General features: G+C 44.5%; 1 protein-coding gene across 1 annotated transcript in view; it reads left to right on the plus strand.

Moving 5' to 3' along the window:
• Window positions 1–16,317, plus strand: part of LOC115117540 (golgin subfamily B member 1-like) — a 57,620-nt gene that overhangs the window by 1,839 nt on the left and 39,464 nt on the right. Inside the window, 12 exon segments of the mRNA XM_065012262.1 lie at window positions 377–439; window positions 1,622–1,786; window positions 2,906–3,061; window positions 3,227–3,340; window positions 7,019–7,189; window positions 9,603–9,791; window positions 10,479–10,601; window positions 10,966–11,079; window positions 11,872–12,169; window positions 12,358–12,473; window positions 12,780–12,897; window positions 14,250–14,341. Of these exon segments, the coding sequence (XP_064868334.1) occupies window positions 395–439; window positions 1,622–1,786; window positions 2,906–3,061; window positions 3,227–3,340; window positions 7,019–7,189; window positions 9,603–9,791; window positions 10,479–10,601; window positions 10,966–11,079; window positions 11,872–12,169; window positions 12,358–12,473; window positions 12,780–12,897; window positions 14,250–14,341 (1,701 nt within the window). The 5' untranslated portion in view covers window positions 377–394.

A 16,317-nucleotide genomic window follows, 5' to 3' on the forward strand; every position in this document is an offset into this window, starting at 1 on the left:
GACATTCCTACATTTCAGTGGACCGGCATATGTTCGCTGTTCACAAATTAATTATGTGGCACAGGCCTTCAAAAAGCCCCAGGATCTGAAACTGACATTGCTATGTTTTTGCTATGTTTTTGCTGCCCTCAAGACAGTTCTGTGACTCAACTTCTGATGCAAGACCTTCAGAGTTTCACTGAAGCTTGAATTTGATAGGCAGCTTAAGTTTTAGCCTAGCCACAGTAGTGGTTCCAGCTCAGATGAGGTTTAGTCATTGTTATCCCGAAATCCATTGAATGTCCTGTGTTAGTTGTCATGGTTATGTGTAGGGTAGCCTATTTGTATAAATGCTTTGGTTGTGGACTAAATGTCACTGTTGTTTATTTGACTCCAGGAAGTAGCACTCTAAACCATGCTGAAGTGGTTTTCCAATGAAGATGGCGCTCCTGGCCAGGGAGTAAGTATCAAACCAACATGTCTGTTTGTGAAGGAATGCACCTGTGCTATGTACATGTAGTATGCCCATTTGTGTGTGTGTGTGTGTGTGTACACACGTGTGTGCAATGTCGTGTGTGTTCTTCCAAAGCCATCAGCCCATAACCCCATAGATGGGGGGGGGGATTAGGGAGAGTGCTGAGCACACGGCTTTTTTACTGTGTGAGGATCAGAAATCGTACTTCCTGTAGTGAAGCCACAGCTACCCTCCCCCCCACATATCCGCCCCAATTCACGACAATCGACCCCTAACAACAACCCCATAGACTTTTCCTTTCAGTCCCTAGCCTAGCCCATTCTCCTTGTTCTTATCCCTTAGCTGTTTGTATAATACGTTTATTGGATTGGGGCTATGTTATTAGCTGAAACCTATCCAGTCCTCACACATCTAGAATCCCTCCATACATTATTACCATAGTGAAGACATGGAGCTGTCCCCCTGTGTATACCCCATCGCTGTCTCTTCCATACCATGCCCTCCTCTGTTCCAGCGAAGGCTAGCTTTCTGTTTTCACTAACAGATTGTCTCTCTCTCCTTGTCTGTCTCTCGTGTCTCTCTCCTCGTTTCGGTCTCTCCTTGTCTTGGTCTCTCCTTGTCTCTCCTCATCTCTCTCTCTCCTCGTCGCTCTCCTCGTCTCTCTCTCTCCTCGTCGCTCTCCTCAACTCGCTCTCTCCTCGTCGCTCTCCTCGTCGCTCTCGTCTCTCTTGTCTCTCCTCGTCGCTCTCCTCGTCTCTCTTGTCTCTCCTCGTCGCTCTCGCTCTCCTCGTCTCTCTTGTCTCTCCTCGTTGCTCTCTCTTTCCTCATCTTGCTCTCCTCGTCTCGCTCTCCTCGTCTCTCTCTCTCTCATCGTCTCGCTCTCCTCGTCTCGCTCTCCTCGTCTCGCTCTCCTCGTCTTGCTCTCCTCGTCTCTCTTCGTTGCTCTCTCTCTCCTCGTCTCTCTCTCTTCTCATCTCTCTCGCTCTCTCTCCTCGCCTCTCTCTCACCTTGTCTCGCTCTCTGTGTCTTTCTCTTGTCTCTCTCTCTCTGTCTCTCTCTCTCTGTCTCTCTCCTCATCTCTCTTGTCATCTGTCTGTCTCCCCCTCCTGGCTCTCTACCATATCTCCCTCTCCCCCATCCTACTCTCGGTCCCCGGTCTCTCTCCAGGCGCTCGGCTCCCCCCAGGGTGGTGCTGGAGGAGGAGAAGGAGGCCAGGCAGCCCTGGTGGAGGTGGCGGAGCGGCTGGCCCAGACAGAGCAGCTGGTGGCCCAGCTGAAGGAGCTGATCCGTGAGAAGGATGGCTCGCTGCGCACCAAGGACGAGCAGCTCAAGGTACGTCCTGGGTGCTCCAGTTTGATGATGCTCCTAGACACTCTCCCGAAGGCCTAACCCTAACCATTAAGAGGTGAACATTTTTAAACCGACCGTAGATCAGGTCTTACCAACTGCAACATTGTGGCAGTTCAAGGCCCCCGGGATTGGTGATGGACAAAGTAGAGGCATTTATCAGAAAGCGCAATGCAAACACGGCCACGGCAGAGTGAGGCCCATATGCTGTCAGTTTGTTTTTAATTCAAGACAATAGAATCACTCATCCTGTTTCAATGGCAGGGAGTGGTTTAGTTACTTTTGTCTATTCATTTACAAGTCAAAGTCCACTTGTGCTGCACAGAGTGCTGACACCATTTCTGCATCCCAAATGTCACCCTATTCCCTATATAGTTCACTACTGGGCCCTAGTCAAAAGATGTGCAATATATAGGGATTTGATGGGCCCTGGTTAAAAGTAGTGCACTATATAGGGATTAGATGGGCCCTGGTTAAAAGTAGTGCACTATATAGGGATTAGATGGGCCCTGGTCAAAAGTAGTGCACTATATAGGGAATAGATGGGCCCTGGTCAAAAGTATTGCACTACATAGGGAATATAGTGCAATTTGGGATGCACCCCATGTCTACAAGAGGGCTGCTGAGGAATTTACAACCAATTTATTTTGTCCAATATAAACATTGTGGTCTCTGCTGATACTACAGCCATAGCTTAGTCTACCTGAGAGGCTCCATAGATAGACTATATAGTAAAACAGGATTGGAGTCCACAGGGAATAGTATAGACTACTATCGCTAACTCACAGTCCAACCAAGGTGCATGAATGAAGAAACAGACTGGCTAATATGTGAGAGGTGTTCAGGCAGTCTGAGATCACAGCACAGTGCATCACGTAAAAAAACAGCTCACAAACTCAGTGTCCATATGGCCTTATAAAGGCACAGTTAGCCCAAATGAGCTTTTACAGGTATGCTTATTAAGACTTGATGCTAAAGACACGATAACTCCAAAGAGTAGGCTACCCCTCCATATCGGAGCAAGACATACATTGAATGTGTGACACCCCTAGCTTTAACTAAAGGTACCATGTCTACCCCTCCCCCTCCTAATTTTCTACACAGGCAGAGAAGGAGGCGTGCGAGGCCAAGCTGTCCAAGATGCGTCTCCAGAACAAAGCCAAGGTCACCTCCCTCAGCGCCCAGCTGGAGGAGCTGAAGAAAGGAGGTGCTGCCGGGGGTGGAGCTGGGGGCCAGGGGACTCCCACCCACAGTAAGAAGGTAACACGCTCACACACACATACATGCACATATGTTTGCACGTACACACGCAGACGGACAGACAGACACACCCATCCATCCAAGTTCAGTGAGCAATAGCAACAGGAAACCACAGTAACCCTTCTGACCTTTGACCCTGTTTTCCCCTGCATGTGACCCCTGTAGGGAGGTGCAGAGGGAAGCGAGCAGGCCAGCCGTGGGAAGATCCTCCTCCTTAGGAAGAAGGTGGAGGAACTGGAGCATCAGCTGTCACAGAGAGATGAGGAACTGGAAGTCAAGGTACTACCTACACCCTCACCAAAATCTCATCTATTCCCTTTTAGAATGCATTTTGAGGCAGAAAAATGTGAAGGAAGTTCAAAGGGGTTTAAACTTTCTATAGGCACTGTACATGCATTCCTATGAGCATTCATACTGGCTGTATAATGCCTTATGAAACGTGGTTTGGTTTAGGGAATGTACACATTTGCAGTTTAAAGCTTAGTTGCTATATACGGTGCATTTGGAAAGTATTCAGACCCCTAGACTTTTTCCACAATTTCTTACGTTACAGCCTTATTCTAAAATTGATTAAAAATACATTTTCGCTCATCAATCTACACACAATACCCCATAATGACAAAGCAAAAACAGGTTTTTAGACATTTCTGCACATTTATACAACATAAAAACTAAAATATTGCATTTAGATAAGTATTCAGACCCTTTACTCAGTACTTTGTTGAAGCACCTTTGGCAGCGATTAAAGCCTTGAGTCTTCTTGGGTATGAGGATACAAGCTTGGCACACTTGTATTTGGGGAGTTTCTCCCATTCTTCTCTGCAGATCCTCTCAAGCTCTGTCAAGTTAGCGTCACTGCACAGCTATTTCCAGATCTCTCCAAAGATGTTCGATTGGGTTCAAGTCCGGGCTCTGGCTGGCCCACTCAAGGACATTGAAAGACTTGTCCTGAAGCCACTCCTGCGTTGCCTGTGTGCTTAGGGTCATTGACCTGCTCGAGGTGAACCCTCGCCCCAGTCTGAGGTCCTGAGCGCTCTGGAGCAGGTTTTCATCAAGGATCTCTCTGTACTTTTCTCCGTTTATCTTTCCCTCGATCCTGACTAGTCTCCCAGTCCCTGCCGCTGAAAAACATCCCCACAGCATGATGCTGTCACCACCATGTTTCACCGTAAGGATGGTGCCTTGTTTGTTCCAAACGTGACGCTTGGCATTCAGGCCAAATAGTTCAATCTTGGTTTCATCAGACCAGATAATATTTTTTCTCGTGGTCAGAGTCCTTTAGATGCCTTTTGGCAAACTCCTAGCAGGCTCTCATGTGCCTTTTACTGAAGTGCCTTCCGTCTGGCCACTCAACCATAAAGGCCTGATTGAGAGATGCAGAGATGGTTGTCCTTCTGGAAGGTTCTCCCATCTCCACAGAGGAACTCTGGTGCACTGTCAGCGTGACCATCGGGTTCTTGGTAACCTCCCTGACCAAGGCCCGTCTCCCCGATTGCTCAGTTTGGCCGGGCGGCCAGCTCTAGGAAGAGTCTTGGTGGTTCCAAACTTCTTCCATTTTTAAGAATGATGGGAGGCCACTGTGTTCTTAGGGACATTCAATGTTGCAGAAATGTTTTGGTACCCTTCCCCAGATCTGTGCCTCTACACAATTCTGTCTCGGAGCTCTACAGACAATTCCTTCCATCTCTTGGCTTGGTTTTTGCTTTGACATGCACTGTCAACTGTGTGACCTTATATGGACGTGTGTGTCTTTCCAAATCATGCTCAATCAATTGACTTTACCACAGGTGGACTCCATTCAAGTTGTAGAAACATCTCAAGGATGAACAATGGAAACAGGATGCACCTGAGCTTAATTTTGAGTCTCATAGCAAAGGGTCTGAATACTTATGTAAATAAGGTATTTCAGTTTTTTAGAATAAGGCTGTAACGTAACAAAATGTTGAAAAAGGGAAGGGGCCTGAATACTTTCCCAATGCAGTGTACATACACAAACAGTACACAAATAAATAAATACTGTGTTCCTAAGCTAAGGCCATGACAATGCTGTTAGTGTTCCAGTGGACTTTAGTGTGTCACAACTAAAACATTCCACGTAAAATGCTTTAATACTCTGTGTATGAGTTGTATAGAACATGGCTTTCGTCAATCCAGTGTGATTGTGAACTAACTTTTTTAAAACATGCTTTAATACTCTGTGTATGAGTTGTATAGAACATGGCTTTCCTCAATCCAGTGTGATTGTGAACTAACTTTTTTAAAACAACCCTTTATTTTTTGCCTACATAACTGTAGTAACAAGAGAATGTCACCACTCCAAATAGAAACATCACCTTGTTCCTGAGCAGGAAGCGCAGGTCCATGTTTCCTTAGCCAGCGGACAGATAAGGGAAGCCAATATCCTCCTGCAAGGATGTGAGGAATGAGTTGGCGTAGTGTTATTATCTCCTGCAAGGTGCCCTCAGGCCAAAGCTAACATGGGTCCTGTTCATTAGGCACCAAGTGCAAGAAAACGGACTGGAACAGAGAAGTACTGCCTGGACTTGTTTTCTGTTGCAAACCGTTTTGTTACGTCATGCCCTAATAAATGTGACTGAGGTGTTTTCCTCCAACCTCTTATCTACGAAGTCATTTCTCCTACTGGGCCTATTCAGAATGTCTCACAGTGCTCAGCTCTCGTTTCCTTAACTATGGGAATGTTCATATCCCATGGCTATGTTTTAAAACAGTGTGGCCTTGTCAGTGAGATATGAGGGGTTGTGTCCTAGAGTTTAGAAAAATGTATTTTAGTGTCACTCCACAATGATACAAAATACAGATTTTTCAAACCACAATGTGGACCACTCAGTTTTGAGACACTAAAAACAATCCTAGTCAAACATAGTAGAGGCATCATCTATAATGCATTACATCATCTATACACCATGTACAGTAGACAGTTGGGCCCATATAAAGACATGTCTCCTTCGGAGGATAAGGTGGCATGCTTTATTCATATTATTACCTGATAACATGTAATACAATTTATCATTTTCATCTAGACCCAGGTCAATCCATTTTTAGGTCAATCCATTTTTAGGTCAATCCATTTTTAGGTCAATCCATTTTTAGGTCCATCCATTTTTAGGTCCATCCATTTTTAGGTCAATCCATCCCAGGTCAATCCATTTTTAGGTCAATCCATCCCAGGTCAATCCATTTTTAGGTCAATCCATCCCAGGTCAATCCATTTTTAGGTCAATCCATTTTTAGGTCAATCCATTTTTAGGTCAATCCATCCCAGGTCAATCCATTTTTAGGTCAATCCATTTTTAGGTCAATCCATTTTTAGGTCAATCCATTTTTAGGTCAATCCATTTTTAGGTCAATCCAATTTTAGGTCAATCCAATTTTAGGTCAATCCATCCCAGGTCAAACCATCCCAGTTCGATCCATCTTAGGTCGATCCATCTTAGGTCGATCCATCCCAGGTCGATCTTGTAGCCAAGGCCTACACTGTTACATAGAGAATAGGTGTTTAGTTATGTTTGTGGTTCAGGTTGCTTTGTCCATCAAGTGTGTATGTATAGTGTGTCTGTCTTTTCATATTTAGTTGTACCTGATCCAGTATCTTCAAGGTGTTTGGTGGAAAATTCTCAAAATTGTGTGTGAATGAGAATATTTTTAGTGTTTGAGTGTTTACTGTGTGTGTGTGTGTGAATGAGTATATATTTTTAGTGTTTGAGTGTTGTTGTGTCTACTATGTGTGTGTGTGTGTGTGTGTGTGTGTGTGTGTGTGTGTGTGTGTGTGAATGAGTATATATTTTTAGTGTTTGAGTGTTGTTGTGTCTACTATGTGTGTGTGTGTGTGTGTGTGAATGAGTATATATTTTTAGTGTTTGAGTGTTGTTGTGTCTACTATGTGTGTGTGTGCGCCGATGTGCATCTGACCCGTGCCCACGTCTTTCCCTCTCCCAGTCACGAGAGCTGGAGGCCCAGAGGCAGCGTGGTGCGGACATGGACGCCATGCTGGTGGAGCGAAACAGGAAGCTGTCAGAGAAGGAGGCCTACATAGTCCACCTGCAGACTGGCATGGCCACCGGAGAGCAGACGGCCACGCCTCCAGCCCAACCAGACACGGAGCACATGGTAAATACAAATTCCAGAAGCTTTATTGTCCTTTAACCTCATAGTCCACCAATACCGGATCCGGGTTCGTGACTAGGGCTCAAGCTCATTAGCATAACGCACAATGCGAAAAAATATTCCTAAAAATATTTAACCTCCACACATTAACAAGTAAAATAGCTCAAATGAAAGATAAACAAGTTGTTTATCTACCCAGCAAGTCAGATTTCTAAAATGTTTTACGGCGAAAACATAGCACATATTTATGTCAAACCACCACCACAGACATAGCTCATTTGCATAGCCAAGTAGGAAAAAATATGCAATCAACAAACGCAGGATTAAAAGAAAAATCATTTCACTAACCTTTTGAAATCTTCATCAGATGACAGTAATATAACATGTTACACAGTACATTCATTTTTTTTTCAATAATCTGCAATATATATCCATAAATCTCTGTTTACAATGATGCATCGTTCAAAAAATGCTACTAAAATGTCAGGAGAAATGCCGATAGCTCCGGCAGATAACGTCAGCTAACAAGGAATACACATCATAAACTTTGACTAAATATGCATGTTTTACATATGTATAGCAAGATACACTTCTTCTAAATGCAATCGCTGTGTTACATTTATTTTTAACGTTACAGGTTGCGTTCACTAGGCTATACTAGGAGTCTGCGCTCCAAAATTAGCATTATCGCTCCTCTATCTTGGAGTCGACAGAAACCCAAATTTACCACATAAATATTCCCTTACCTTTGCTGTTCTTCCATCAGAAGACCTGGAAGGGATTATACTTACCAAACCAGCGTTTAGTGTTCAAGTCTGTGTCTTTCGGTTCTCAAAATAGCCACATTTCGGTCGAAATGTAGGCAAAATTCAAGTGGATGCGCACCAAAACGTCGAAATGATATATTATATGTCGAGTAAACTTGTCAAACTATGTTCATAATTAAGCTTTAACATGTTATAAAGGTGCACAGAAATCGTGAGGACGAACAGAAACACACACATCGTTTAATCGATCCTGAATGAAAGACATTTAATCGATCCTGAATGAAAGACATCACCCGGCCAGAGCGTGCGTAATAGTCACCTTTTTTTTCGCTTGGCCGAGAGGTTTCGGCTCGCTCAAACTCCCGTGAACGCGAGATTCTCACAATGAGAAGCCCCATTGAAAGCAGGCTTCGCGCTGAACACGTACAGACTGTTCCCAGAGCGGTAGCTGTTTGGGAAGTGCGTATGAGATGACGTCAAAGTTGGGGCAACTTTTTCCATGACGAGAGCATTTGGGAGAATGCATGCCCTGAGAGTTCTGCTTTACATAGAGACAAAATTTAAACGGTTTTAGAAGCTTTAGAGTGTTTTCTATTCGATAATATTTTTAATATGCATATATTAGCAATTTTGGGGAAAAATATTTTCAGTTTACTATGGGCACGCACTTTCTCCAACAGGGGCAGTATAGAGCAAGAGTTCTAAGAGGTTAAATATACATCAGATGGACAAATTGGCACGAGCCAACAATGATGCTTCTGCTATTGGGACACTACGGATTTCAGAGAGATGTTAAGGGGTACCAGTAACAGTAGTCACCAGCCCTGGTCCTGGAGATACATGGGGTGTGACCAGCACAGTCATATTATCCATGACCTCATGTACACAATTTAATACGAGGTTTCCCACCACACAATCTAATACGAGGTATCTCTCAACACAATCTAATACGAGGTTTCCCACCACACAATCTAATACGAGGTATCTCTCAACACAATCTAATACGAGGTATCTCACCACACAATCTAATACGAGGTTTCCCACCACACAATCTAATACGAGGTTTCCCACCACACAATCTAATACGAGGTTTCCCACCACACAATCTAATACGAGGTATCTCTCAACACAATCTAATACGAGGTATCCCACCACACAATCTAATACGAGGTTTCTCACCACACAACCTAATACGAGGTTTCCCACCACACAATCTAATACGAGGTATCTCACCACACAATCTAATACGAGGTATCTCACCACACAATCTAATACGAGGTTTCCCACCACACAATCTAATACGAGGTATCTCACCACACAATCTAATACGAGGTATCTCACCACACAATCTAATACGAGGTTTCTCACCACACAATCTAATACGAGGTTTCCCACCACACAATCTAATACGAGGTATCTCACCACACAATCTAATACGAGGTTTCCCACCACACAATCTAATACGAGGTATCTCACCACACAATCTAATACGAGGTTTCCCACCACACAATCTAATACGAGGTTTCCCACCACACAATCTAATACGAGGTTTCCCACCACACAGTCTAACACGAGGTTTCCCACCACACAATCTAATACGAGGTTTCCCACCACACAATCTAATAGAAGGTTTTTGGGTGGTTTTCCAGGCGTTGCCGGAGGAGAGCGGAGCGGGCTCCCTGGCGGAGCTGCAGCTGCTGGTCCTAAGTCTGACCAGGAAGGTGGGCGAGGGTGATGAACGTTACAGCCTGCTGCAGGAGCAGACTGAGAGCCTCAAGGAGCTCCTAGTCACAGAAAAGGCCACCTTCGAGGACAAGGAGAACATGTACAAGCAAAACGTAGGTTACGTGATTTACGTGATTCATCAGTAAATCTGTTTATGACTTTAGATTATAAGAGATGTACTATTTTTTTAAATCCTCACAATATTTATCGTCACGTTTATTAATGACAGATAAACATTAAAACAAAAACAAAACATCCAGTTACAACTCAACTCTTCCCCCCGTCCCTGTAAAATCAGCTTTTTCATGTTTTCTGTGTCTTGGCCAATCACATCACTGTTCACCTCATCAGCTGAAGAAATCGCAAACGCTCTATTTCCCTGTCAGACCAGCCGTGACCAGCCGTGTATTCAAGCTTCCCTGTCAGACTAGCCGTGACCAGCCGTGTATTCAAGCTTCCCAGCCGTGTATTCAAGCTTCCCTGTCAGACCAGTCGTGTATTCAAGCTTCCCTGTCAGACCAGCCGTGTATTCAAGCTTCCCTGTCAGACTAGCCGTGACCAGCCGTGTATTCAAGCTTCCCAGCCGTGTATTCAAGCTTCCCTGTCAGACCAGCCGTGTATTCAAGCTTCCCTGTCAGACCAGCCGTGTATTCAAGCTTCCCTGTCAGACCAGCCGTGACCAGCCGTGTATTCAAGCTTCCCTGTCAGACCAGCCGTGTATTCAAGCTTCCGTCAGACCAGCTGTGACCAACCATGTATTCAAGCTTCACAAATGTCTTCTGAATGAACTATCATTTCAGATCCAGACGTTTAAAGACATCATTCTGCAGAAAGACAACAAGCTAATGGAGGTCAACCAGATGCACGAGCAGGAGCTCTTCAAGTTGGCCGCCAAGTCTGACGCCAGCGCTGATCTGGAACAGGTAAACTAGACTAGAGGATTTACCACTGTTACTTTTGTTTTACCATTAAAATGACCAGTAAAATCTACTATGAACCCACTTTAAATTGTCCTTATTCCGTGAAGTTACTCTATTCATTCTGAACTCTGTAACCCGGCTGCATGCCAGCTGTAGATACACTATAGATTATTATATCTTAAGTCATTGGAAGGAATATTCTGTTTCAAAACAGTTATACATCCAGCGAATTGTACCAAAAGTGAAAAATGTCCAGTTACAACATGCAATGTCCTAGTGTGACCACAAGATCAAGTTGTGATATACAGTATCACTGCTGTGCACCGTGGGTAGTGTAGTTGCTGACATGGCTGTCTGTCCTCCCCAGCTCCTGAAGGCTCTGAAACAGAAACTACATGAGAAGGAGGAGGTGCTGCAGGGTAAAAACCAGGTGATTGATGTCCTCCAGGGGGAGGTGGACTCCAGAGACCAGCAGATCAAGGTGAGGGGTTATTTAAATAGGTCAAACTTTATTTAAGGTGAACTATCCCTTTAAGGGGTCCTCTTTGTGTCTCAGGTAAAGCATGGCGCTTGCACCGCCTGGATCAGGGGGTTTGTTTGCCGCTGGGGCCACCCATATGAAGAATGTATGTACACATGACTGAGTGTCACTTTGGATAAAAACGTCTGCTAAATGGCATATATTATGATCTATTATAAGGAACCACATGGGTGTTAACAGCTATACCCATTGGAAGGGTGGGCCAAAACAATATGGGCAACAAGTGTGTTTCCACTTCCCAACCTTCCTGCATACATTTATCAATGACGATAACTCTCTCCAGACTACTCTTACATCAATCCAATGCTATTAGATCCCTTACAGGGAGTGTGCAAGTGCACACTACTAGGAAGAGGGTGGAGAATCAAGGATACAGTCTTGGTGATGGCTACTACTATAATGAATAATAATTTGGTGGGTGCTTATATTTGTCCTATTTCATACACATACAAGTGTGTATTAATAAGCCTGTGTGAATTCTAAATGTGTTTTTTGCGTATTCCATCTCTCCGGACACCCTCGGAGAGTGGCGTGACGGCGAGGGTCAGCCACTATCAACGGTGACCCTGGAGTAATTAACTTCAGATGAGGGAGACCAATCCCCTTATGATGTAATCTCTCTCGCGACAACCCTAGCTTAGAACAGTGATCACCAATTGTCCCTCCTTCCCTCATCCATCCCTCTCTATCCCCTCCTCCTGCTCTACCCTCATCCCTCCTTTTCTCTCCCAGGACCTTGTGGAGCGGGCGCGGAGGCTGCAGGTGGAGCGCGAGAGCCTCGGGTCCAAGATGGAGGCTGAGAAGCACGTGATGCGGGCTCAGCTGCGTGACCTCTTGGAGAAGCATCAGGGCGAGCTGCGCCGTGCCGCCGAGTGCCACGAAGCCCAGCTGGCCGAGCGGGAGCAGGCACTTCGCGGGCAGCTACAGGAGGAGCTGGGAAGGACCCCTGTCGCCGAGCTTCAGACCCAAACGCAAGCAGGGAGCGGCGGGGATTCTCCAGTCACGGCCCAGAGGATGAACGAGCTGGAAGGTAGGTAGTCGGTACAGGTGTGGACAGATACACACATTCTACAGACCATATGATGCTTAGATTATGTTGATGGGCTTCCTGGGATGTTAAGCTCTTCTTCAGGTCTTGTGAAGATCTCATGATCTGCTTTTCTACTGTCTCTCTCCTTTCTCTCTCTGTCTCCCCCCCTTCTTTCTCGTCTCTCGCAGCACAAGCCAAGCTGAAATCTGAGGAGGCCAGTAAATCGGAAGCCAAGTTCCTAAAGATAAAAGCCTGGTCAAAGTCTCGTATTCGACAGCTGGAGGACGAGCTGAGGAAAAGCCAGGTAAGAGATCCAGTTCTATCTAGCAAACTAATTGTAACATTTTAAATAGATCATCAGCAGCGTGATGATCAATGTTATAACTTTTCTGTAACAATGGTCTGTGAGAAGAGGGCAATTATTTTAGCAGAGTTTAATTCAGAGCTCCCATCTATTTAGACTTGTATGATTAGTATGCTCAGAGGGCACGTGTCTTTGGGAGAGGGAAAATGTTGCCCTGAATGTATGTCGTACACGTTTAGTCTCATTCAAGAACCAGACATGTTGCGCTGAGCTTCCCTTGACCTGTGAACTTTGACCCTCCTCCAGTCTGGCAGAGTGGGCCCTGACGTGACGTCCCTGCGTAGCCGCGTCACGGATCTGGAGGAAGAGCGGGAGGAGACGCTGTGGAAGCTGGAGCAGTACGACGAGATCAAGGCCAAGAACGGTGAGGAGAGTCTTCAACTATCATCAATCACCTGACTACACTTATCTGGACCATGGTGTAATGAACTTAACACTTACAAAACTAGCTAGCACGTTATCTTATTGTGGACTTCTCCTTGGTGTTGTCATTTATAACTCTTTAAAAAATGATGTGTTAATTGGGTATTTAGTAAACGCCCCACCCCCTCTTTTGTCTAGCAACGCTAGGGGGGAAAAAGCATTTCTTTAAATTCAAAGTGAAAAGGGTTTTCTTTTCTCTTTAACAAAAGGGTTTTCTACTGCAGATGTTCTCTAGATGTTCTCTGTACTGAAACTAATCTCTGTGTCGTCTGATGAGGATTTACAAGAGGTTTGAAGACCATCTAAATGAGCAACGGCTCCTCATGTTTACAAGTGATCTGTTTCAGCCTTGTACATCTGTGTGTTATTTTGGTCGCTTGTTCTGTTTGATCTTTGTCAATGTACCTTCAGCGTGTTATTCAGAATCTGTTTACATTGTGTTCTGTCTCTAACATGTCCTCTGTCCTCATGTAGATGTGCTGGAGGAGGTTAACATGTCCTCTGTCCTCATGTAGATGTGCTGGAGGTGGTTAACATGTCCTCTGTCCTCATGTAGATGTGCTGGAGGTGGTTAACATGTCCTCTGTCCTCATGTAGATGTGCTGGAGGAGGTTAACATGTCCTCTGTCCTCATGTAGATGTGCTGGAGGAGGTTAACATGTCCTCTGTCCTCATGTAGATGTGCTGGAGGTGGTTAACATGTCCTCTGTCCTCATGTAGATGTGCTGGAGGAGGTTAACATGTCCTCTGTCCTCATGTAGATGTGCTGGAGGTGGTTAACATGTCCTCTGTCCTCATGTAGATGTGCTGGAGGTGGTTAACATGTCCTCTGTCCTCATGTAGATGTGCTGGAGGTGGTTAACATGTCCTCTGTCCTCATGTAGATGTGCTGGAGGTGGTTAACATGTCCTCTGTCCTCATGTAGATGTGCTGGAGATGTGCTGGAGGAGGTTAACATGTCCTCTGTCCTCATGTAGATGTGCTGGAGGTGGTTAACATGTCCTCTGTCCTCATGTAGATGTGCTGGAGGTGGTTAACATGTCCTCTGACCTTATGTAGATGTGCTGGAGGTGGTTAACATGTCCTCTGTCCTCATGTAGATGTGCTGGAGGTGGTTAACATGTCCTCTGTCCTCATGTAGATGTGCTGAAGGTGGTTAACATGTCCTCTGTCCTCATGTAGATGTACTGGAGGTGGTTAACATGTCCTCTGTCCTCATGTAGATGTGCTGAAGGTGGTTAACATGTCCTCTGACCTTATGTAGATGTTAACATGTCCTCTGTCCTCTTGTAGATGTACTGGAGGCCAAGCTGGTGGTGTACGAGGAGCAGCAGAGGAAGATGGCCTCCGACCTGGAGCAGGTCACCAAGAGAGCCGCCTCTCAGGTCAGAGTTCAAACCCCACCAGACAGTACCCCCAACATGCACTGCAACGAGGAAGTACCACCTACATCCCGGCATGCAGTGCAGTAGTGGTGTCGAGTCATGATACTTCATACTCAATGTTGGGGAAACCAGTGAGGGGTAGATTGGTTCATCTATGGATGCATACCTTGACTGTCACTCAAGGTTTCCGTTAACCAGTAATAGCCGGCTTTACCCCCCCAACTGGTAATTGAAGCGCGTTTTACATTCGCCAATCAAGTGCATAGGTAGGCAGGCTTCAGCATGTCCCACACCACTTTGCAGTGAGCTGGAAGCAGTATGCATTTTGCAGATGTAGACTTAATTGTTTGAAACCTGAATGTTTTGCTTCATATTGTGAGGCATGTCTTACCTTGCATCATAGTAGCCTAAAGTATTTTATAAAGACTTCCATAGGCTTATGCCATTGAAACCAGCAGCTGGTTTCTCTCATGTTCTATTGGTTTTCAAATCAACTTTGTTTCATTGACCAGTTGCCAAACTTCAACCCTCGTCATATTAGCAGCCCATTCTAGTTGTTGCATCATTAGATCTCCCCTGCTAAATGTTTTATCTCTGTCTCATGAACCTGCTGTCTGGCGCGGTCCATTAATTGCATTAGGGAACAAACATTCGCGTGTAGCCTACTGCCTTGTGCGCATTGCTGCACTTATAATGTGAAGAAATAATAGTTTATCAACATTTCAAGCTAAATGTTCTGATCTGTTGCATCATCCTCATTGCTTTTTAAAGTTTTTTTGATGTATCCTAGTCCTACTTGTTGTATGATTTTGGGATCTATCGTCCCACAACTGTCCCAGAGTCTGTTTGGAAAAGGCTATTTCTTTCTCACAAAGAAAGATAAGCTGAACAATAGAACAGGTCAACTTTTCTACTATGGGGGATAGTAGATTGTCATAGACTAGTGATGTTGCTGTTGGTTTCTCCTTGTTGACTGAGGAACAGTAAATGTGGACAGTTATTCTAACATCTACAAAGTGCTGTTGTTGACTGAGGAACAGTAAATGTGGACAGTTATTCTAACATCTACAAAGTGCTGTTGTTGACTGAGGAACAGTAAATGTGGACAGTTATTCTAACATCTACAAAGTGCTGTTGTTGACTGAGGAACAGTAAATGTGGACAGTTATTCTAACATCTACAAAGTGCTGTTGTTGACTGAGGAACAGTAAATGTGGACAGTTATTCTAACATCTACAAAGTGCTGTTGTTGACTGAGGAACAGTAAATGTGGAAACATCTACAAAGTGCTGTTATTGACTGAGGAACAGTAAATGTGGACAGTTATTCTAACATCTACAAAGTGCTGTTGTTGACTGAGGAACAGTAAATGTGGACAGTTATTCTAACATCTACAAAGTGCTGTTGTTGACTGAGGAACAGTAAACGGGACAGTTATTCTAACATCTACAAAGTGCTGTTGTTGACTCAGTAAATGTGGACAGTTATTCTAACATCTACAAAGTGCTGTTGTTGACTGAGGAACAGTAAATGTGGACAGTTATTCTGTGGACAGTTATTCTAACATCTACAAAGTGCTGTTGTTGACTGAGGAACAGTAAATGTGGACAGTTATTCTAACATCTACAAAGTGCTGTTGTTGACTCAGGAACAGTAAATGTGGACAGTTATTCTAACATCTACAAAGTGCTGTTGTTGACATCTACAAATCTGCTGTTGTTGACTGAGGAACAGTAAATGTGGACAGTTATTCTAACATCTACAAAGTGCTGTTGTTGACTCAGGAACAGTAAATGTGGACAGTTATTCTAACATCTACAAAGTGCTGTTGACTTGACAGTTATTCTAACATCTACAAAGTGCTGTTGTTGAACAGTAAATGTGGACAGTTATTCTAACATCTACAAAGTGCTGTTGTTGACTGAGGAACAGTAAATGTGGACAGTTATTCTAACATCTACAAAGTGCTGTTGTTG

This window comes from Oncorhynchus nerka, linkage group LG27, assembly GCF_034236695.1.
Source record: "Oncorhynchus nerka isolate Pitt River linkage group LG27, Oner_Uvic_2.0, whole genome shotgun sequence".
Classification (NCBI taxonomy): Eukaryota; Metazoa; Chordata; class Actinopteri; order Salmoniformes; family Salmonidae; genus Oncorhynchus; species Oncorhynchus nerka.